Source organism: Somniosus microcephalus, chromosome 5 (genome assembly GCF_052327205.1).
Source record: "Somniosus microcephalus isolate GS21.2 chromosome 5, FLI_Smic_1.0, whole genome shotgun sequence".
Lineage (NCBI taxonomy): Eukaryota > Metazoa > Chordata > Chondrichthyes > Squaliformes > Somniosidae > Somniosus > Somniosus microcephalus.
This window is the reverse complement of record NC_140991.1, coordinates 81,395,081-81,417,884: the sequence shown is the minus strand read 5'-3', so window position 1 is coordinate 81,417,884 and position 22,804 is coordinate 81,395,081. Positions and strand designations below refer to the sequence as shown.

The 22,804-nt window shown below is 45.5% G+C and overlaps 1 protein-coding gene and 1 long non-coding RNA gene across 2 annotated transcripts in view; one reads left to right on the top strand and one right to left on the bottom strand.

Annotated features, from left to right (window-relative positions):
• gtpbp10 (GTP-binding protein 10 (putative)) overlaps nucleotides 1-15,360 on the bottom strand; it is a 40,422-nt gene extending 25,062 nt beyond the window's left edge. The window contains exons 1-2 of the mRNA XM_085987894.1: nucleotides 15,289-15,360; nucleotides 11,405-11,598 (exon numbers count right to left, since the gene is read on the bottom strand). Of these exons, the coding sequence (XP_085844020.1) occupies nucleotides 11,405-11,598; nucleotides 15,289-15,321 (227 nt within the window). The 5' untranslated portion in view covers nucleotides 15,322-15,360. The remainder of the gene's footprint in view (nucleotides 1-11,404; nucleotides 11,599-15,288) is intronic.
• A 207-nt stretch (nucleotides 15,361-15,567) lies between these two features.
• LOC147117150 (uncharacterized) lies at nucleotides 15,568-22,200 on the top strand. The gene is made up of 3 exons (XR_015078384.1): nucleotides 15,568-15,751; nucleotides 15,841-15,947; nucleotides 20,423-22,200. It is a non-coding gene; the product is annotated as an uncharacterized LOC147117150 (long non-coding RNA).
• The last annotated feature ends 604 nt before the right edge of the window (nucleotides 22,201-22,804 follow it).

Here is a 22,804-nt window from a genome sequence, read left to right as displayed (position 1 = left end):
AAACCCAGTTTATAAGGTATTTTCATACTCATGGAGAATGCCCCTTCATTCAATGCATTCTGGGTAGGACTTCTCTAATTTTACTTTTATTTTGTGATATATATGCTTTTTTTTTTAAGAAACACTAAAATGTAGGAACAAAAAATGCCTTTCTATTCATCCAGTTCATTATTTTCCACAGGCGATGTTTTAGGAATTGATGCAATTGAACTTCCATCTTACCCTAGGTTCCAATGGCGAAAGGAAAGTAGACAATTTTTCCCCAAAAAACTTTCAGCTCCACCAGTCAATCGCTGTGACCTTGAAGAAGTCACTCTTTGAGTCGAATGTATTCTTCTTTAATTTAAATTCCTCTGGCTCCAGTTCTAGTTTTACACAAAACTACAGGCTGTGCTCCAGTATCACTGTAGTCTATTATCCCAAATTCACTGGATGAAGTAGAAGCAAGATATCTCTCAATGGTGACAAACTGCAATGTTATACTGGGATTTTGTTTGAGAGTAATCCAAGTAGGGTTGCGCTCTCCCAAGCAGTTCACTATTACTGTACTGTAATTAAGAGTTATGGTAGTTGAGCACACTTTCCAGGAGGAGACTCCAGATAATCGAACCCATCCATTTACATAATTTTATTATCTACACTGATATCTAAGTATTACATTTCATCCATATACAGGTCTATTTAAAAGACTACTTCCAGAAACAAATTTTTTCCCCTCCTCTCCTGAAATTGCTGACTCTTGCTATGGTTAATTTTTAAGGGTCGCCACAGGCCTGCATTAATTTAGCCAAGTGGTCATTCTTCAGGTTTGAGTCGGAATAGTGCCTGTTAAATACAAGTTGTTGTTGTTAGCAAGCTATTTAACCATGGAGAATGTCACGGCTGAATTCAATACTGTGCTTTCCACACATCCTTTCCAGCAGGGGTCACTCGAGAACAATCAGAAGGAGGAACCCCAGCTGAATGTTCCCCTCTGACATTGAGATAACTGTAGCATCCCAACTGCTGCTCTGGCTGAGATCCATACAGAGCCGCAATCAAAACACCCATTTTTATTATGTCTTTAACATAATAAAACATCATAAAGCACCTTAGAGACAAAAATAACTGGAAACCAAGCAATGGTAGGAGAAGGGGTAGAGGTGGTGACTGAAAGCGTAGACAGAGGCAGGTTTAATGGCCCAGTTGAAGGAGGGTAGAAAGGTGGTAAGGGAGGGTGGTTGGAACAGGTTCCAGGGTGTGGGATCAAGACAACTGAAGGTGAAGCAGAGGGCACATACAGGAACACAAGGCTGAGAAGGGCAGTTGCGGAGATAGAGAGGAGATAATGAGGACAAGGATTTTGCAATTGATTGGAAGAATGGGGAAATTGATTGGGGGAATGGGGAAATCAATCAGTGATAGGGGAGCGGGATAGGACACAAGCAGCTGAGTTCTGAGCGGTAGAACTCAGGACACTGGCAAGGCTGGAAGTGTCAAAGATATGAAGTGATACAGGAGCAATGAGGTGAGGTGGGGCAGAGGAGAAGAATGTCGCAGGGGTGGAAATAGGTAACAACAACAGAAAACGCTGGAAAAATTCAGCAGGCCAGGCAGCATCCGTGGAGAGAGAAATAGAGTTAACGTTTCAGGTCGAAGACCTTTCGTCAGACGTAGTCTTGGTAGAGTTAAAAATATGGGCCTAGAAATTCAGTAGTGCCCCATTTGGGGCGCCAGCCTCGCCAGGGCACTAAAAGTAGCGCCCCGGAAGTAGTCGCGGCCGCCCGCCGGAAATTCACTTTGCGCGCCCCAGAGGGAAGCGCGGCACTACTCGAGGCGCCCCGCATCCCTCTTAGGGCGCTGCAGCTGAAGATCGCGGCGCAACGTGCCACAGCGCCACACGCTGCGGCACGGCGCGCTGCGGTACTGCAGGCCTTCCTCCCCTTCTTAAAGGGGAGGGGCCTTCTGCAGCGTGATCTGGGGCCCAGCTGGGCCCCCGAGTGCTGGCAAAAGAGCCCGGCACCGAGGAGAAGTGCCGGGCTCTTGGAACGCAGTCGGCACTCCGCTGGGGGGGGGGGGGGGGGGGGGAGGAGCTCAGGAGGCCGGGTACGGCAGCGTGGAGAGGTGCTGGCAGGCGGCCAGCAAAAAAAATGGCCGCCCCGCACCGCTCCTTTAATTAGCGCCTCTACCACCGCAGGTAGGCCCCCCTGAACCGGTCACAAATAGCGTCCGGCGTTAAAGCAGGGGGCGCAACTAAATATCGCGATCAGGGCGGTAGCGGGGCGCTGCGCACACCGGTGATGTCATCGGTAGTGGCGCAGTGCTAACGGCTAGCGCCGCCATTAGCGTTCTGCTAAATTTAACGGGAGGCGTGGCCAGTGGCTTCCGACCCACTTAGCTCCCTCTTAAGGCGCTAACGGGTGGCGCAGCCCACTGAATTTCTAGGCCATGGGGTTTAAAGTTTTAACATAATAAAGCTTGGAATCAAACATGACGCCAAAGGTTTTGTACAATCAGGCTCAGCCTGAAATGAGCTGCTAGATTGAGTGATGGAGTTATGGATTAAGACTTTGGCTTCTGTCGTGGCAATGTTGAGTTGAAGAAAGTGCTTGCTATTCCAGGACTTAATGTAAGCTAAGAAAACATACAGCAGGAAATCAAGGGTGGTGAGAGATGTAGAGCTGGGTATCAACAGCATACATGGGACTCACTCAAAACGTAGTGTTTCATATTGCCCATAAGCCATCAGCAAAGGTTTAAATGTGACAAATACTCTTCTTCTTGGGGCAATGGACAAGAGAATACTTTTGATCCAAGGTACTTTTTTTCCCCCTTGGTTCTCCCATTCCGCAAAAACACACGAGTACATTTCCTTCAAGTATCCATAGGTTCGGAAATATCACCATGCAGCTCCTTATTGGTCAAGAGACCCCATCATGATAGATCTTTTGTGACATTTTTAACTGGCAACATGCGGGGACAGGGGAATGTCTCCTTTCAGAATGAGTTGCAAAAAAATATACAAGTTATTTATGGGAAGCAGCTATTCCCGCTGGAGAAATCTTCTCTAAAAATTCTGTTCAATTTTTGTCCCCATTTCTTTATGTATTTTTTTCTTTCACCAATTACTATTCCAGCAGTGATTTATCCTAAACTGTCCCTCTTTTTGGAGAAACACACAACTCCCATTTTGTAACTCCCTCAAATACACAGCTGGGACTGTGAACTAACTGTGAGGAGATGATTCCAGATATGACTAAATATCTAACATCACATTTTACAGATCAGGAATTACTATTTAATTATACAACAACAACAACTTGTATTTATATTGCAACTTTAACATAGTTAAACATCCCACGACACTTCACAGGAGCGTTGTCAAATAAAATTTGAAAACGAGCCACATAAGGAAATATTAGGACAGGTGACCAAAAGCTTGATCGAAGAGGTAGGTGTTGAGGAGAGAGAAGTAATGGTCGAAGGGTGTTTTTGTGACTGGAAGGCTGTTTCCAGTAGGGTTCCGCAGGGCTCAGTACTGGGTCCTTTGCTTTTTGTGGTGTATATCAATGATTTAGACTTGAATGTAGGAAGTATGATCAAGAAGTTTGCAGATGATACAAAAATTGGCCGTGTGGTTGATAATGAAGAAGAAAGCTGCAGACTGCAGGAAGATATCAATGGACTGGTCAGATGGGCAGAACAGTGGCAAATGGAATTCAATCTGGAGAAGTGTGAGGTAATGCATTTGGGGAGAGCTAACAAGGCAAGAGAATACACATTAAATGGTAGGACACTGAGAAGTGCAGAAGATCAAAGGGACCTTGAAGTACATGTCCACAGATCCCTGAAGGTAGCAGGACAGGTAGATAAAGTGGTTAAGAAGGCATACGGGATACTTGCCTTTATTAGCCGAGGCATAGAATATAAGAGCAGGGAGGTTATGCTTGAACTGTATAAAACACTAGTTAGGCCACAGCTAGAATACTGCATACAGTTCTGGTCACCACATTACAGGAAGGATGTGATCGGAGTGTGGGGGGGGGGGGGGGGGGTTGGGGCGGGGGCACGGGCAGAGGGAATTTACGAGGATATTGCCTGGGCTGGGGAATTTTAGCTATGAGGAAGGATTGGATAGGCTGGGGTTGTTTTCTTTGGAACAGAGGAGGCTGAGGGGGGACCTAATTGAGGTGTATAAAATTAATGAGGGGCCTAGATAGAGTGGATAGGAAGGACCTATTTCCCTTAGCAGAAGGGTCAATAACCAGGGGGCATAGGTTTAAAGTAATTGGTCGGAAGTTTAGAAGGGATTTGAGGAGAAATGTTTTCACCCAGAGGGTGGTGGGGGTCTGGAACTCACTGCCTGAAAGGGTGGTAGAGGCAGAAACCCTCATCACATTTAAAAAGTACTTGGATATGCACTTGAAGTGCCGTAACCTACAAGGCTACGGACCAAGTGCTGGAAAGTGGGATCAGGGTGGATAGCTCTTTGTCGGCTGGCACAGACAAGATGGGCCAAATGTCCTCCTTCTGTGCTGTAAATTTCTATGATTCTATGATAAGTAGAGAGGCGGAGAGGTTTGGGAAGGAATACCAGAGCTTAGGGTCTAGGCAGCTGAAGGCACAGTCGCCAACGGTGGAGTGATTAAAATCGGGGATGCGCAAGAGGCCAGAATTGGAGGAGATCAGCCATGATCTTATTGAATAGCGGAGCAGGTTCGAAGGGCCATATGGCCTACTCCTGCTCCTATTTCTTATGTGCACAGATATCTTGGAGGGTTGCAGGGCTGAATTATGTTCACAAACAAAAAAGAATCCCATAGAGATACAGAAAGAACCTATCTGAAATCATGTATAGATATACACTTTATTTCAGTAATATCAAGCTATAACGAAAAGTAAATAACAGAGAAAAAGAAAGCATTAATATAAAAGCTAACCGTATCTTATTCATACCAGAAATATAAGCATGTCAATGAAAAGGTTAATCTCTGCCAATCAGAGTCTAGACAACTGCCACGCAATAGCCACCTCTCGCTGACTGCTACGTGAAATAATTTGTGTTGTCACCATTTTTTAAATCAGTTTTCCAGTAGACACAAGTTCATAACACACACCACAAATATGCCCACTATGTATACAAGGAAAAGAATCAACCTCATTAGAAATGGTATAATGTGATTAAAATTTCTTCAGTCAACATAAATAAGCACTGTAGAAATATAAAAAGAAAACTTAGAAAGTTTTAAATTAAAATACTGAACCATTCCAAATTTTTTAAAAAAGCAAATAACTACTTAAGTATCTGAAACATTCAATGTGTTATGGTGAATGTGTTTTGGAGTTAATGATCCATATTGGCCTACTCCTGAGGTCCTTACCATCACAGAAGCCAGTCTTCGGCCAATTCAATTCCGCTCCACATGATATCAAGAAATGGCTGAGCGCACTGGATACAGCAAAGGCTATGGGCCTCGACAACATCCTGGCCATCGTGCCGAAGACTTGTGCTCCAGAACTAGCCACGCCTCTAGCCAAGCTGTTCCAGTACAGCCATAACATTGGCATCTATCCAACAATATGGAAAACTACCCAGGTATGTCCTGTCCACAAAAAGCAGGACAAATCCAACCCGGCTGATTACCGCCCCATCAGCCTACTCTCAATCATCAGCAAAGTGATGGAAGGTGTCATCGAAAGTGCTATCAAACAGCACTTACTCACCAATAACCTGCTCAGTGATGCCCAGTTTGGGTTCCGCCAAGGCCACTCGGCTCCCGACATCATTACAGCCTTGGTCCAAACATGGACAAAGGAGCTGAATTCCAGAGGTGAGGTGAGTGTGGCATCAAGGAGCCCTAGTAGAAACTGAAGTCAATGGGAATCAGGGGGAAAATGCTCCACTGGCTGGAGTCATACCTAGCACAAAGGAAGATGGTTGTGGTGGTTGAAGGTCAATCATCACAGCCCCAGGACATCGCTGCAGGAGTTCCTCAGGGCAGTGTCCTAGGCCCAACTATCTTCAGCTGCTTCATCAATGACCTTCCCTCTACCATAAGGTCAGAAATGGGGATGTTCGTTGATGACTGCACAGTGTTCAGTGCCATTCACAACTCCTCAGATAATGAAGCAGTCCATGCCCGCATGCAACAAGACCTGGACGACATTCAGGCTTGGGCTGATAAGTGTCAGGTAACATTCACGCTACAGAAGTGCCAGGCAATGATTATCTCCAACAAGCGAGAGTCTAACCACCTCCCCTTGACATTCAACTGTATTACCATCGCCGAATCCCACACCATCAACATCCTGGGGATCACCATTGACCAGAAACTTAACTGGACCAGCCACAGAAATACTGTGGCAACAAGAACAGGTCAGAGGCTAGGTATTCTGCAGCAAGTGTTTCACCTCCTGACTCCCCAAAGCCTTTCCACCATCTACAAGGCACAAGTAAAGAGTGTGATGGAATACTCTCCACTTGCCTGGATGAGTGCAGCTCCAACATCACTCAAGAAGCTTGGCACCATCCAGGACAAAGCAGCCCGCTTGATTGGCACCCCATCTACCACCTTAAACATTCACTCCCTCCACCACTGGCGTACCCTGGCTGCAGTGTGTACCATCTACAAGATGCACTGCAGCAACTCACCAAGGCTTCTTCGGCAGCACCTCCCAAACCCGCAACCTCTTCCACCTAGAAGGACAAAGGCAGTGGGTGCATGGGAACACCACCACCTCCAAGTTCCCCTCCAAGTCACATAGAAACATAGAAACATAGAGATAGGAACAGGAGTAGGCCATTCGGCCCTTCGAGCCTGCTCCGCCATTCAATGAGATCATGGCTGATCTTCGTCTGAGATCATAGCTGATCTTACCAGTTCAGTACCCCGTCCCCGCCTTTTCTCCGTAACCCTTAATCCCCTTAGCCTTCAGAAATATATCCAATTCTCTCTTGAAAATATTTATTGAATTAGCCTTCACAGCCCTCTGTGGCAGGGAATTCCACAGGCTCACCACTCTTTGAGTGAAGAAATTCTTCCTCATCTCTGTTTTAAATGATTTGCCCGCTATTTTTAGACTGTGGCCCCTGGTTCTGTGCTCCCCGGCCATTGGAAACATTCTCTCTGAATTCAGCCTGTCCAGGCCTGCCATAATTTTATATGTTTCGATGAGATCCCCTCTCAATCTTCTAAACTCCAGTGAGTACAAGCCCAAACTATTTAATCTCTCTTCGTAGGTCATTCCCGCCATTCCAGGTATCAGCCTGGTGAATCGCCGTTGCACTCTTTCCATGGCAAGAACATCCTTCCGCAGATGGGGCGACCAAAACTGTACACAATACTCCAGATGCGGTCTCACCAGCACCTTGTACAGCTGTAGTAAGGTATCCCTATTCCTATACTCGAACCCCCTTGATATGAAGGCCAACATACCATTTGCCTTCTTAATCGCCTGTTGCACCTGCATGCTCTCCTTCAGTGACTGGTGCACAAGAACACCCAGGTCCCTCTGCACTTCCCCATCTCCCAATCTATTGCCATTTAGATAATAATCCACCCTCCTGTTTTTACCCCCAAAGTGGATAACCTCGCATTTATCCACATTATAGTGCATCTGCCACGTATCCGCCCATTCCCCCAACCTGTCCAAATCGCACTGTAGCCTCCTGACATCCTCATCAGAGCCCACCCCTCCTCCTAGTTTAGTGTCGTCAGCGAATTTGGAAATATTGCATCCAATTCCCTGATCCAGATCATTTATATATATTGTGAACAGCTGGGGTCCCAGGACAGATCCTTGCGGCACCCCGCTGGTCACTGCCTGCCACTCCGAAAACGAGCCGTTTATTCCAACTCTCTGTTTTCTATCCGCCAGCCAGTTCTCTATCCACGTTAATACTTTGCCCCCAATCCCATGAGCCTTAATTTTGCATGATAATCTTTTGTGTGGAACCTTATCGAAGGCTTTCTGGAAGTCAAGGTACACCACATCCACTGGCTCTCCCCCATCTATTTTACCAGTTACTTCCTCAAAAAATTCCAGCAGATTAGTCAAACACGATTTACCCTTTGTAAATCCATGTTGACTCTGTCCGATCCTTTCCCCATTTGTCAAGTGCTCCGCTATTTTATCCTTAATAATGGACTCTAGCATTTTGCCCACAACCGATGTAAGGCTTACTGGTCTATAATTCCCTGCTTTCTCTCTACCCCCCTTTTTAAATATTGGGGTAACATTAGCTACCCTCCAATCCACGGGTACTGTTCCCGAGTCAATGGAGTTCCGGAAGATGATCCTTAGAGCATCTGCTATCTCCAGGGCCACCTCCTTAAGTACCCTAGGATGTAGTTTATCAGGCCCCGGGGATTTGTCGGCCTTCAGTCCCCTCAACTTACCCAACACCATATCCCTAGAGATACTAATTTCTGTCAGCTCCTCCCTCTCATTAGTCCCCATGTTTGCCGATATTCCTGGGAGGTTATTTGTGTCCTCCTTTGTGAATACAGAACCAAAGTATGAGTTTAATTGGTCTGCCATTTCCTTATTCTCCATTATATATTCTCCCGAATCGGACTGCAAGGGACCGACTTGGGATTTTACCAGTCTTTTCCTCCTGATATACCGATAAAAGCTTTTGCAGTCTGTCTTTATGTTTGCTGCAAGTTTACTTTCGTATTCTATTTTCCCCTTCCTGATTAATCCCTTTGTCCTCTTTTGCTGTATCCTGTACTGCCCCCAATCTTCCGGTCTGGTGCTTTTTTTTGCCAGTTGATATGCCCTTTTTTTTGATTTTATGCTGTCCCTAATTTCCCTCGTTATCCACGGTTGAGTCACCTTTTTAGGTTTATTTTTATGCCAAACCGGTATAAACATGTTCTGGAATTCTTCCATTCTATCTTTGAATGCTTGCCATTGTCTATCCACTGTCAATCCCCCCAGAAACACCACCCAATCAATCTTACCCAATTCCCGTCTCATACCCTCGTAATTCCCTTTATTTAAGTTCTGGACCTTAGTCTCTGATTCAATTTCCTCACTCTCCATCTCGACTGAGAGCTCGATCATATTATGATCGCTCTGACCCAAGGGGCCTCGTACAAGAAGATTGCTGATAAGTCCCTTCTCATTGCACAATACCCAGTCTAAAATGGCCTGATCTCGAGTCGGCTCCTCGACATATTGGTCCAGATAACCGTCCCGAAAACATTCCAGGAATTCCTCCTCCTCAGAATTTTTACTAATTTGGGTAGTCCAATCAATATGTAAATTAAAGTCACCCATGATGACAGCTGTGCTCTTATCGCACGCTTCTCTAATTTCCCTTTTTATGCCTTCCCTCACCTCCATATTACTATTTGGAGGCCTATATATCACACCCACTAACGTTTTCCTCCCCTTGCTATTTCTCATTTCTACCCATACAGATTCCGTTTCATCCGAGTTAATATCCTTCCTTTCCATTGCATTAATCCCCTCCTTTACCAGCAATGCTACCCCACCTCCCCTACCTTTTTGCCGATCCTTCCTAAATATTGTATATCCCTGGATGTTAAGTTCCCAGCCTTGCCCACCCTGCAGCCACGTTTCTGTAATCCCAATCAAATCATACTTGTTTACCTCTATTTCCACAACTAATTCATCCACCTTGTTCCTAATGCTTCTAGCATTAAGATACAAAGCCTTCAGGCTTGCTTTTTTCACACTCTCATTATGAATTAGTTTGGCCCTTTGTGTTTCTCTCCTTTGCTTATTGCTTCTCACCTTTCTACCATCTATTTCTGACTTCATATGACTTCCCTCTTTTCCACTACCTAGGTTCCCATCCCCCTGCCAAATTAGTTTAAATCCTCCCGAACCGCCCTAGAAAATATTACCCCGAGGACATCGGCTCCCTCACAGTTCAGGTGTAGACCGTCCCCTTGGTACAGGTCACTCCTCCCCAAGAACTGGTTCCAATGCCTCAAGAATTTAAATCCCTCTCCCTTGCACCACTGCTCAAGCCACGTATTTAGCTTATCTATCTTACTCTCTCTAAACTTATTAGCTCGTGGCACTGGTAGCAATCCAGAGATTACTACCTTTGAGGTCCTACTTTTCAATTTAGCTCCTAACTCCCTAAATTCAGCTTGTAGGACCTCCTCCCTCTTTTTACCTACATCGTTGGTACCTACATGTACCACGACAACTGGCTGATCCCCCTCCCCCTTCAGAATGCTCTGCACCCGCTCAGAGACATCCTTGACCCTTGCACCAGGGAGGCAACATACCATCTTGGAGTCTCGGTCTCGGCCACAGAAACTCCTATCTATCCCCCTTACAATTGAATCCCCTATCACTATAGCCCTATCCCTCTTTTTCCCGCCCTTCTGTGCAGCAGAGCCAGTCATGGTGCCCTGAACCTGGCTGCTGGTGCCTTCCCCTGATAAGTCATCTCCCCCAACAGTACCCAAAACGGTAAACCTGTTTTGGAGGGAGATGACCGCAGGTGACTCCTGCACTACCTTCCTGCCTTTACCCTGCCTTTTGGTCACCCATTTACTGTCTGAGCTAGCCTTTACCTGCGGTGTGACCAACTCACTGAATGTGCTATCCACAACATCCTCAGCATCGCGTATGCTCCAGAGTGAGTCCATTCGCAGCTCCAGCGCCGCCATGCGGTCCGCTAGGAGCTGCAGCTGGACACACCATCCTGACTTAGAAGTATATCGCCGATCCTTCATCGTCGCTGGGTCAAAATCCTGGAACTCCCTCCCTAACAGCACTGTGGGAGTACCATCACAACATGGACTGCAGCGGTTCAAGGCGGCTCACCACCACCTTCTCAAGGGCAATTAGGGATGGGCAATAAATGCTGGCCTTGCCAGCGATGCCCACATCCCATAAAAAAACGAATTTAAAAAAAATCCCAAATAAACAACAGAAATCATTAGATTATAATAACTGCACTGTTTGTTCTCTCCAGCTACATCTTGACAAGCCTACAAAATCCAGGTTACATATATCAAATTCAAAGAAAAAAGGCTTTCAAAGGTAAAAGCTTCAAACCCTAAAAGGGGTTATGATTTTATTAATTTTCCCAAATCATTGCATGTATAAAATATCTAGTGCTACAACAATCTGAACACTGTACTAACCATGGATATTTTAAATATTCTGCCATTTTAAAACTGCTTCATGTATACCAATATATCAAGTATCCAAGAGGAACTGTTGATGATATATTACATATAGGTTTCCAATATTTTACACACTATCTTAACGTTTTAAATGTGTTTAGTGTTTTAGCAGTGCACAGATTAAACAATGTGATTTAACACACAAAGAGATAAGCAGAACTTGAACTTTTGGCCAAATACTCAGATCATAAGGTCTTTTCAAAGGTTAACAGCTGTGTTACACACAGCTACATAATAGGTCATACCTGCCGTTAGCACCAACTCCAGCCACAAATCGTTTATTTGGATATTTATCCTTGATCTTCTTCAAGGTCATTCCACCTTGTGATACAGCCCAGATATCGCCACCTTTACCTCCTTCACCACCAAGTCGATGGAGTCCCATTCCACCACTCCCCCCACGAACATAAAGTCTGAGATTGTCAATAAAGCTGCCATACTACAAAATGAGATCATTGGAAAGAAAATATTCAAAAAAATGGCTCCCAAACAAATGCACAGATGGTATAATATACACTGCATTTTTTTCAAATTTTTGTATTATTTAGCACTGCTCTAAATGATGAAAGTTACCTACTAGACACTGGAATTTGCAGTGAGTCACATTAAAAGCTCACATGTACTAAAAATGTTCTTCTTTATAATTAAGAAATTCATGTTTACTTATGCAAGTTGTTCAGTTGACACAGCACATAGAGCTACTAATGTAAAAATTAATTACAGAGCACATTGCAAGTATGTTGTCATATCAAATTTGTTTGGAGAGGTAGGACAGTGTGGCCAAAGTAAGCAGCAGTAAAGATGGGGAGTATATGGGGTGGGTGGAGCCTGATGCAGAAGTGCTGAATCCATGTGTAACAAGCTGCTCTGAAGTGTCATAACTCAGTCAATGCACAATGCATTTAACTTTCCAGTTCATCAAATCGGTAATAACAACTTGCATTTATATAACGCCTTTACTACAGAACAAAATGTACCAAGGCACTTCACAGACGTGCGATGAAAAAAATGGACACCAAGCCAAAGGAGATATTTTAAAGCTTAGTCAAAGAGGTTGGTTTTAAGGAGGGTCTTAAAAGGAGGAGAGGTGGAGAAGCTTAGGGAGAAAGAGAGAGTTTGGGCCATAGGCGGCTGAAGGTACAACTGCCAACGGTGAGGCTGGGAAGGAGGCAATGCACAAGAGGCCAGAGTCAGGGAAAATTAGTTCAAATGTGCAATGTAGCGCAGGAGGCAGTTACAGATTATAAGGAGGGGCCAGGCCACAGAGGAATTTAAAGACAAGAATTCTAATTTTTAATTTGAGTAAACCGGGAGCCAATGTAGCTCTGCGAAGGGAGTGGTGAATGCTGAGCAAATTTGGATCTGGGCAGCAATTCTTGTTGGGCTCAACCACACCCTCACCACTATCTTTGATGCCCTAGTCCCTACTAACACAATTACCCTCTCTCACCCTGGCTGTTCCCCCTGGTATGGCCGTCATCTTCGCTCCCTTAGGTCCAAGGGACGCAGACTCGAACGGATACAGCGGACAACTGGTTTAGCCATTCACTGCCAGATCTGGCTGGACCACATAAGCATTATCGAGCCCTGCTCTCGTCTGCCAAAATTGCTCACTAGTCCAGAATCATTCTGGAATGCAAAGATAAACCCCGGCTCCTATTCTTTACTGCTAACTGTCTTCTTAAACCAATCTCCCGTCTCCTCCACCCTCACCTCCAATAACAAATGTGAGGAGCTCATGGACTTCTTTGTCTCTAAGATTGAGACCATTCATTCAGCTGCCTCTGCCACTTCCCTTCCTTCCCCTAGCCCACCAGGCCAAACTTCCTCTAAGCTTCCCCTCTGCCCTAGCCCTGAACTCTCATCTTCCTCCAGTTCCTCTCCGATCTCCCCTCATGACCTCTCTGCGCTCATCTTGTCCATGAGACCCACCTCCTGCTCCCTGGAGCCTATTCCCACCAAACTGCTGACCACCCAACTTCCTTTTCTGGGCCCATGTTAGCTGATATTGTTAACGGTTCTCTCTCCTCAGGTACTGTCCCCCTCTCCCTCAAATCTGCCGTCATCACCGCCTCCTCAAAAAAACAACCATGGATCGCTCTGTCCTTGCAAACTACTGCCCCATCTCCAACCTCCCTTTCCTCTCCAAAGTCCTTGAACGTGTTGTCGCCTCCCAAATCCATGCCCATCTTTCCCACAATTCCATGTTTGAATCCCTCCAATCAGGTTTCCACCCTTACCACAGTACCAAAATGGCTCTCATCAAAGTCACAAATGACATCCTTTGTGACTGTGACAAAGGTAAACTATCCCTCCTCGTCCTTCTTGACTTGTCTGCAGTCTCTGACACGGTTGACCGCTCCATCCTTCAACACCTCTCCACCGTCATCCAGCTGGATGGGACTGCACTCGCCTGGTTCCATTCTTATCTATCTAATCGTAATCAGAGAATCACCTGCAACTGCTTCTCTTCCCGATCCCGCATCCTTACCTCTGGTGTCCCCCAAAGATTTATCCTTGGCCCCCTCCTATTTCTCATCTACATGTTGCCCCTTGGCGACATCATCGGAAAACATAGTGTCAGTTTCCACATATACGCTGATGACACCCAGCTCTACCTCACTACTTCTTCTCTCAACCCCTCCAGTGTCTAAATTGTCAGACTGCTTGTCCGACATAAAGTTCTGGATGAGCAAAAATTTTCTCCAATTAAGTATTGGGAAGACCGAAGCCATTGTTTTCGGTCCCCGCCACAAACTCCGTTCCCTAGCCACTGACTCCATCCCTTTCCCTAACATCAGTCTGAGGCTGAACCACACTGTTCACAACCCTTGGTGTCATATTTGACCCTGAAATGAGCTTCCGACCACATATCCGCAGCATAATAAAGACCGCCTACTTCCACCTCCGTAACATCGCCCATCTCCGCTCTTGCCTTACCTCATCCACTGCTGGAAACCCTCGCCTGTGCCTTTGTTACCTCTAGACTTGACTATTCCAACGCACTCCTGGCTGGCCTCCCACATTCCACCCTATGTAAACTCGAGGTCATCCAAAACTAAGCTGCCCGTGTCCTAACCCGCACCAAGTCCCATTCGCCCATCACCACTGTGCTCACTGACCTACACTGGCTCCCGGTTACGCAGCACCTCGTTTTCAAAATTCTCATCCTTGTTTTCAAATCCCTCCAATGGCCTCACCCCCCTTCTTATCTCTGTAATCTCCTTCAGCCCCACAACCCAGAGATTTCTGCGCTCCTCTAATTATGCCCTCCTGAGCATCCCCGATTATAATCGCTCAACCTTTGGTGGCTATGCCTTCTGCTGCCTAGGCCTTAAGCTCTGGAATTCCCTGCCTAAACCTGTCTGCCTCGCTAGCCCTCTTTCCTCCTGTAAGATGCTCCTTAAAACCTACCTCTTTGAGCAAGCTTTTGGTCACCAGCCCTAATTTATCCTTATGTGGCTCGGTGTTAAATTTTTTGTCTTAAAATACTCCTGTGCAGCGCCTTGGGACATTTTACTACGTTAAAGTCGCTATATAAATACAAGTTGTTGTTGTTGTTGAGCTGAAGCTGAATGAAATACTCACATTTATATAAGAGCCTTTCACAACCTCAGGACCTCCTAAAGTGCTTTACAGCCAATTAAGTACTTTTGAAGTGTAGTCACTGTTGTAATGTAGGAAAGTTCTGGATGGGAGGCCAGCCAGAAGGAAATGTCAAATTTAGGAGTGGCAAATGCGTGCATGTTGGTTTCAGTAGCAGTGGGCTGAGATAGGGGCATAGGTGGGTGATATACCGAGATGGAAGTAGATGATCTTTGTGATGGAGAATATATGGGTTTGGAAGCTCCGCTGGTGGTTGAATCGGAAGCAGAGGTTTGTGAGCAGTCTGCTTTAGCCTGAGACACAGTGGCCAGGGCTGGAGTGGGTAATAATCTCCCCTTATGAAAACCCTATATAATGTTGAACACGTTCTATTAAATCTCCCCTTTAGTCTTCTCTGCTGCAGTGGAAGTAGTCCCAGTAGCTCCAATCTCTCCCGGTAACTATGGCTACCTATCCCTGGGCCAATGTCCCCGCAGGCTGCGGCCCCCAGATTCGGACAATAACGGAATCGAACAGGACGTACCTTCCTCAGAAGTGCGAGGCCACACCGCACCATAGCAACCCCAAACCGGAAACCCACCCTTTGCAGTAACCCCCCAAGCTCCATCCGCCCCAGACCGAGAGTGAGTGCAATTATTTTATTTGCAACCGCGTATCGCCGATCGAGTTCCTAAAGAGTTTGTGATGTGCACTGGTTTAATCTCTACAATAAAATCGGACTTTAAAAGAGCGTGAGAAACTTTTTATTTTAAAAGAGCCAATCGGCTTTGATGTGTGCGTCATCTTACAACTCCGGAGACTTTTCGAGCCGTTTGAACCCGTTCCGAGAGCCGCGAGGTGTCACCGCCACTTCCGACGATCAGGCTGCGGGGTGAAGGCTCACCCGAGGTTACACAAAGCCGAGCCGCTGGTTTCGCTCTAGTCTGAAACATCTTCCATATAAATATTTTGAAATCCTGTATCACATCAGTGAGAAATAGCCCAAAGTACGGCAGCCACTAAATTACCTACAAGTGAAGCAACCGTTTGATGTTCCACCAACAAAGTTAATAATGTTTATCTGTTTTTTGTTTAGGGAGCAATGTTGGCCAATAAACGAGGACAGCCTGTCTCATTGTGAAAGCTCCAACAATGCAGCACTTCCTTCACCTTGGTTTTGCAATAAATTGAAGAAAACAATGGGTAGAATATCATTCCTCTAATTTGGCAATCTGACAGAGAGGTTGTGACTGGTGCAAAAAGTTGAAAGTAACTTCCTGTTCAGGAGGGGATATTCTTTTAATGTTGGGGGTTAAGGTACAACAACAAGGTACAAGGTTGGGGTAGAGTAGTTGGAGCTTTACATCTACAACCTATCCTATGCCAGACCTAGGAGTTATTGATACATGCACTTAGGTGCCTGAAATTCAAGTGTTTCATTCCAATATCACCTCGATGAGCAGAATAATTTACCAAATTTTAAAATAGAAAAACTTTTAATTAAAAAAGGGTTGAAACAATTTTTTTAATGAAAACAATGCTTATTTCACAATAACATGACAAAACTTATCAATTGAATTGACTTTTGTGTTTTGTAATGCCTAAAGTTTTTACTTGAAGGCCTCAGTCTCTCCCAAAAAGCTTGGGCTTGGACTTAATACTTTTGCCCAGAGCTGTGACTTTGAGAGCTGAATTTGGATTACACAGACAGAGCATGTGTAGTATACCAGAATACATCAGTACTGTTCCGTCAGTTGCACTGATGGGGTATTTTTCTTTACCTCCGAGCACTTTCTGCCCAGTAGCTTTTCATCAAATAATTTTGAAAACACAATGTCAAACTTTAAAACCTTTACTGAGGTAAAATATACATTCAGTGTTTCTAACACTGCTCTATGATCAACTAATATGTAAGAAATCACACAACACCAGGTTATAGTCCAACAGCTTTATTTGAAATCACAAGCTTTCGGAGGGCTTCTCCTTCGTCAGGTGAAGTGGAGAGATGCATAAAAACACAGTTTATATAGTCAGAATAATGTCAGATGTTTACAGGTAATCTTTCTAACTGCCATTTATCACAACTCGGCAGAGAGATAATCACAGCAATCAAAGGTGTAAATGGTGTCCAAACAGGTCAGTCAGGAAAACATTACATCAAAGAACAATGAGGTGGGGTCACAAGGGGTCAAATGTTGCAGATGCTGGGGTCTGTATGAAAAACAAAAAAACACAAAAACATTTTTTTTGCTGGAAATCACAGCAGGTCCGGCCGCATCTGTGTGGAGAGAACAAGCCAATGACGACTCAAGTCTGGATGACCCTACGTCAGGCAGGGTTACATGTAGCGTGACATGAACCCAAGATCCCGGTTGAGGCCGTCCTCATGGGTGCGGAACTTGGCTATCAATTTCTGCTCGACGATTTTGCATTGTGTGTCTCGAAGGCCGCCTTGGAGAATGCTTACCCGAAGATCGGAGGCTGAATGTCCTTGACTGCTGAAGTGTTCCCTGACTGGGAGGGAACACGCCTGCCTGGCGATTGTTGCGCGGTGTCCGTTCATCCGTTGTCGCAGTGTCTGCATGGTCTCGCTGATGTACCATGCTCCGGGGCATCCTTTCCTGCAACGTATGAGGTAGACAACGTTGGCCGAGTCACATGAGTATGTACCATGTACCTGGTGGGTGGTGTCCTCACGTGTGATGATGGTATCTGTGTTGATGATCTGGCATGTCTTGCAGAGGTTGCTGTGGCAGGGTTGTGTGGTGTCGTGGTCGCTGTTCTCCTGAAAGCTGGGTAATTTGCTGCGAACGATGGTCTGTTTGAGGTTAGGCGGCTGTTTGAAGGCAAGTAGTGGAGGCGTGGGGATGGCCTTAGCGAGGTGTTCGTCGTCATCGATGACATGTTGAAGGCTGCGAAGAACATGGCGTAGTTTCTCCGCTCCGGGGAAGTACTGGACGACGAAGGGTACTCTGTTGGTTGTGTCCCGTGTTTGTCTTCTGAGGAGGTCTATGCGATTTTTCGCTTTGGCCCGTCGGAACTGTCGATCGACGAGTCGAGCGTCATATCCCGTTCTTACGAGGGCGTCTTTCAGCGTCTGTAGGTGTCCATCGCGTTCCTCCTTGTCTGAGCAGATCCTGTATATTCGCAGGGCTTGTCCATAGGGGATGGCTTCTTTAACGTGGTTAGGGTGGAAGCTGGAGAAGTGGAGCATCGTGAGGTTGTCCGTGGGCTTGCGGTAGAGTGAAGTGCTGAGGTGTCCGTCTTTGATGGAGATTCGTGTGTCCAAGAATGAAACCGATTCTGAGGAGTAGTCCATGGTGAGTTTGATGGTGGGATGGAACTTGTTGATGTTATCGTGTAGTCTTTTCAGTGATTCTTCGCCGTGGGTCCATAGGAAGAAAATGTCATTGGCGTATCTGGTGTATAGCGTTGGTTGGCGGTCCTGTGCAGCGAAGAAGTCTTGCTCGAACTTGTGCATGAAGATGTTGGCATATTGGGGTGCAAAGTTGGTCCCCATGGCTGTTCCGTGTGTTTGGGTAAAGAACTGGTTGTCGAAGGTGAAGACATTGTGGTCAAGGATGAAGCGGATGAGTTGTAGGATGGCGTCTGGAGATTGGCTGTTGTTGGTGTTGAGTACTGAGGCTGTCGCAGCGATGCCGTCATTGTGGGGGATACTGGTGTAGAGTGCCGAGACGTCCATCGTGGCGAGGAGTGTTCCTGGTTCGACTGGTCCGTGGGTGCTGAGTTTCTGTAAGAAGTCTGTAGTGTCGCGACAGAAGCTGGGGGTTCCCTGTATGATGGGTTTCAGGATGCCCTCGACGTATCCAGTGAGGTTCTCACACAGGGTTCCGTTGCCTGATACAATAGGACGTCCGGGTGTGTTGGCTTTGTGTATCTTTGGGAGGCAGTAGAAGTCTCCCACACGGGGAGTACGTGGGATGAGAGCGCGTAGGATGCTTTGAAGGTCTGGATCGAAGGTCTTGATCAGTCTGTTGAGTTGGTGGGTGTGTTCTTTGGTCGGATCTGCGGGTAACTGTCTGTAGTGTTAATGGTTGTCCAGTTGTCGGTATGCTTCTTTGCAATAGTCCGTTCTGTTCTGTATGACGATGGCTCCTCCTTTGTCTGCTGGTTTGATGACGATGTTGCAGTTGGTCTTGAGAGCGTGGATGGTGTTGCGTTGTGCTCGGGTGACATTCTGGACTGTCTTGTGAGTGCGGCTGATGAATCTGGCGTTGATGCATCTTCTGACAGCTTGAGCATACGTGTCAAGCTTAGGGCAGCGACCCTCCGGAGGTGCCCAATTTGACTCTTTCTTCTTTGGTTGCTGCACTGCGGATCCCTCTGTCTGCTGGTCCGAATCATTGATTGTCTCATTGGGTTCGCTGCTGACATCTTGGGATTTGTGGAAGAATTCCTGGAGCCTCATTCTCCTGATGAATTCCTCTGTGTCTGCCGCGAGACCGATAGGGTCCATTTTGGTGGTGGGGCAGAAATTGAGCCCTCGGCTGAGAACTTCAATTTCGTCTGGTTGAAGGGTGTGGTCGGACAGGTTGACGATGACCTGCTGTGATTTCCAGCAAAAAAAATGTTCCTTGTCTGTTTTTTTGTTTTTCATACAGACCCCAGCATCTGCAACATTTGACCCCTTGTGATCCCACCTCATTGTTCTTTGATGTAATGTTTTCCTGACTGACCTGTTTGGACACCATTTACACCTTTGATTGCTGTGATTATCTCTCTGCCGAGGTGTGATAAATGGCAGTTAGAAAGATTACCTGTAAACATCTGACATTATTCTCTGACTATATAAGCTGTGTTTTTATGTATCTCTCCACTTCACCTGACGAAGGAGCAGCGCTCCGAAAGCTTGTGATTTCAAATAAAGCTGTTGGACTATAACCTGGTGTTGTGTGATTTCTTACATTTGTCCACCCCAGTCCAACACTGGCATCTCCACACCATCAACTAATATAGCAGAGACTGAGGATCAAATCAAAAACCTCAGCAGTCTCTCAAAGAAGTCTTTATTGAACTTGTTTTTTAATCGTCAAGTTTGTGAGCTGCAGAGTATGCAACCAACAACACGATTTCTTGGAGTACGTTGGTTCTAGATTGGCTCTCAAGCTGGTTCAAAATTGCAGCCTCACTGTACAATGCAGCCTCCGCTCCTTGTAATTGATTTTACAGAATATACTAGGAGGGAGGGAGACATGACTGTGAAGTCTTCTGGCAGATCAACAAATTAAAGCTTTTTTTAAAAAAAAGCGATTAAAATGTATGTAAATGTATGTCTACTTTGAATCAAAGTCAGGGATTGAATGAGCCTAGCACACACCTTGTGCACAGGCTCCCAACCCCCTTTGGAATGCTGCCCATATGGGGCATCGGGCGCCTCCTGTCATTATCTGCCCCAAAGGATTTATATCACTTTGTGAGAAAAACATTTATGTTGCAACACATTTTAATTTGGTGGCACCCTAACTAATACATGGTTCCTTTGTACACTGTGTTCCTTTAACTTCATTTAACGTTGCTTTCGGGAGCTGCCAAGCTACCAATCTGCGAATCTAATTCTCTCTTACACGCATGTGCAGAATTCTGCTCCCTGCTGGTGAGTTTTGAGTGAAGGGTTTTGTATATATGAAAGGACAATGTTTCTTATTCTGCAATTACAGTACATTACCAATCTGAGACCGGTAGCAGCAGAATACAAAGAACAGCCAGAAGCACCCGTGCAGCAGCAGATCACCCTTCAACATGCTGGGGCAGAACTCCACACACCCTGCTTGTAATTGTTTTATGTTTTAAGAGTGTGGACATCAGCGTCTGCTTTGTCATAGTATTAAAAAAACTACAGTAAGTTTTTTTAGAGTTAGTGAGATACTGCACTGGACTTACACTCCGGATGGTGTCAGGCTGAAGCATTCTGCGAATGCCTGCTTTTGGGGGGGGGGGGGGGGTCACTCTGCTCTGTTCCGCAGTCGGATCGGTACTTGATTGTGGAGTTATACTGTCAGTGTAGCATCGCTGCAAAACAAAAACTGCTTCGGAGCAACCCAAATGTGGCAGTATTATTGCACCCTTAAAGGAGATACTGTAATTGATCAATTTGCTTTGACAATAGTGAATAATTTTAATTTTTCTAATTGGATATGTAAATCTTCTGACTCTTGACAGCTTCTTAAACATCAAAGTTGCCTCCACAGATGGAAAGGGCTCCGTCCACCAATGGTGACCGAGTACGATATGCAAATAAATGTTAGTTTTCTTTGGACTCTAAATTCCAAAGCTCTATTTGCCTTTCTAGTAACTGTGACACTTAGAAAGAGGAGTTATCCATTCTTCTCTGGGGCTGGCGCTGAAGTCTGTGTGCCATGACGAATGCACGGTGTTTGGAAGCTGCTCTTAGCACCAAATGTTGCCAATGACCACATACTGTGTACCACTTTCTTATGTTCCATCAAGTACTGCCTTGCAACCATTGGTTCATTAAACATTGAGTGTCATCCTGTTGTCTTATATGATGTGATAAAGATGTTTTATTGCTGGTGATACTGTTACATAATAATAATGAGCTGCTGCAAATTGAATATAGGTCTGTGTGTGTTTAAGGGTGCATTTATCAGCTTCATTGCGATGCTAAATTGGGGTATAAATGGCTGGGGGTTTCACAACAGAAGCAAACATCTTTTTGTGCAGTGTAACTCCAAGCGGTAATTTTCTGACTTCATGCGACCAGCGGGGAGATTCGACCCATCGGAAATCAATTTAACGCTCCCTTGAAGCGCCTTGGGACGTTTTACTACGTTAAGGGCGCTATATAAATACAAGTGGTTGTTATAAATGGCCAGAAAATTAAGCCCAACGCGTGTCCAAATTTCCGAAAATTACTCAGGTGTGTAGCACAAATCTGCCTCAATGGACACCACTGTGATGCATGCAATGACACCAAGAACAGGGGAAGGTGAGCGGAGCTGCAAACAGGTTTTGGAATCACAGACTGAGTGTGAATTTGCAGTACCTTATAACTCACCATCTCTCTATACCCGCGGCAAACCTGCATCACTCTCGGTTCCGTTTTGTGCAGTATAACTGCGGCCTTAGTTATTACAATATACACACACCTGCTGCATCCCCATACACTCCCTTTATAAAGATGCGAAGTAATGAGAGTTGCACCGAGCCAGGGCTACCAGGAGTAAAAAAAAATATTGACTAGACAACCGAGACAAATGTCCCCTTGGAATAACATGAGGTGTAATAAGTCCCCTGAGTTTGTGTTTTAACGCTTGCTGAAGCTCTAAGGTGGAATCTTTTGGGGAATATATTGTGTATTTTCACACCGTCTTAAAAGAAATGAACTTTTATTTCCACGTGTCGCTGATTTTCATGTCATTCTATGGTGCATCCCCGAAACAATTAGGTTCTTACTAGTTAAGATATGCTGGAGAATTCGTAGAAACGTCAGTACATATCTGACAGAGTTGGTGAACTTTTGCAATAGTATCTTATCGATGTAATATTTTACCTTGCAAACAGAGACAATTGCCCCCTCCGCCGGTCATACAGTAAACCCCGATACTGACGTTGCTTTCACACGAACCCTGCGAGCACCTAAAGAGACTACAGTAGTTAAAATCGTTTTTTAAAACCCCCCAGAAATTTCGGATAACTTCTTGGACTCGAGCTTCCCATTGACGGCTGTTGCATCCCGTCATCGGCATCATTTGCATATTGTTGAGTATGGATGGTTAATCCAAATGATCCAACAGACAACAGGGTCGTTTTAGTGGGCACACGAGAACTGGAAAAGGCACATAATCTGACGCAGAGACTGTGGGCGTACTGTGGTATAAATATATGCGCCGAGTTACTGGTAACGTCTAAACCCAACTCTAGGATCCATCCTTGCATCGCCCAAGGAAGCAACTTCTCCCGCTCGACCTTCGGCGACCAATACAACCAGGGTTGCGGAATCTGCTGCTGTAGTTGCAGCGAGGGAGACATAGATCTTCAGTGTAGGTAAATATGCATTTTCCATCCCCCGTTTTTACTGC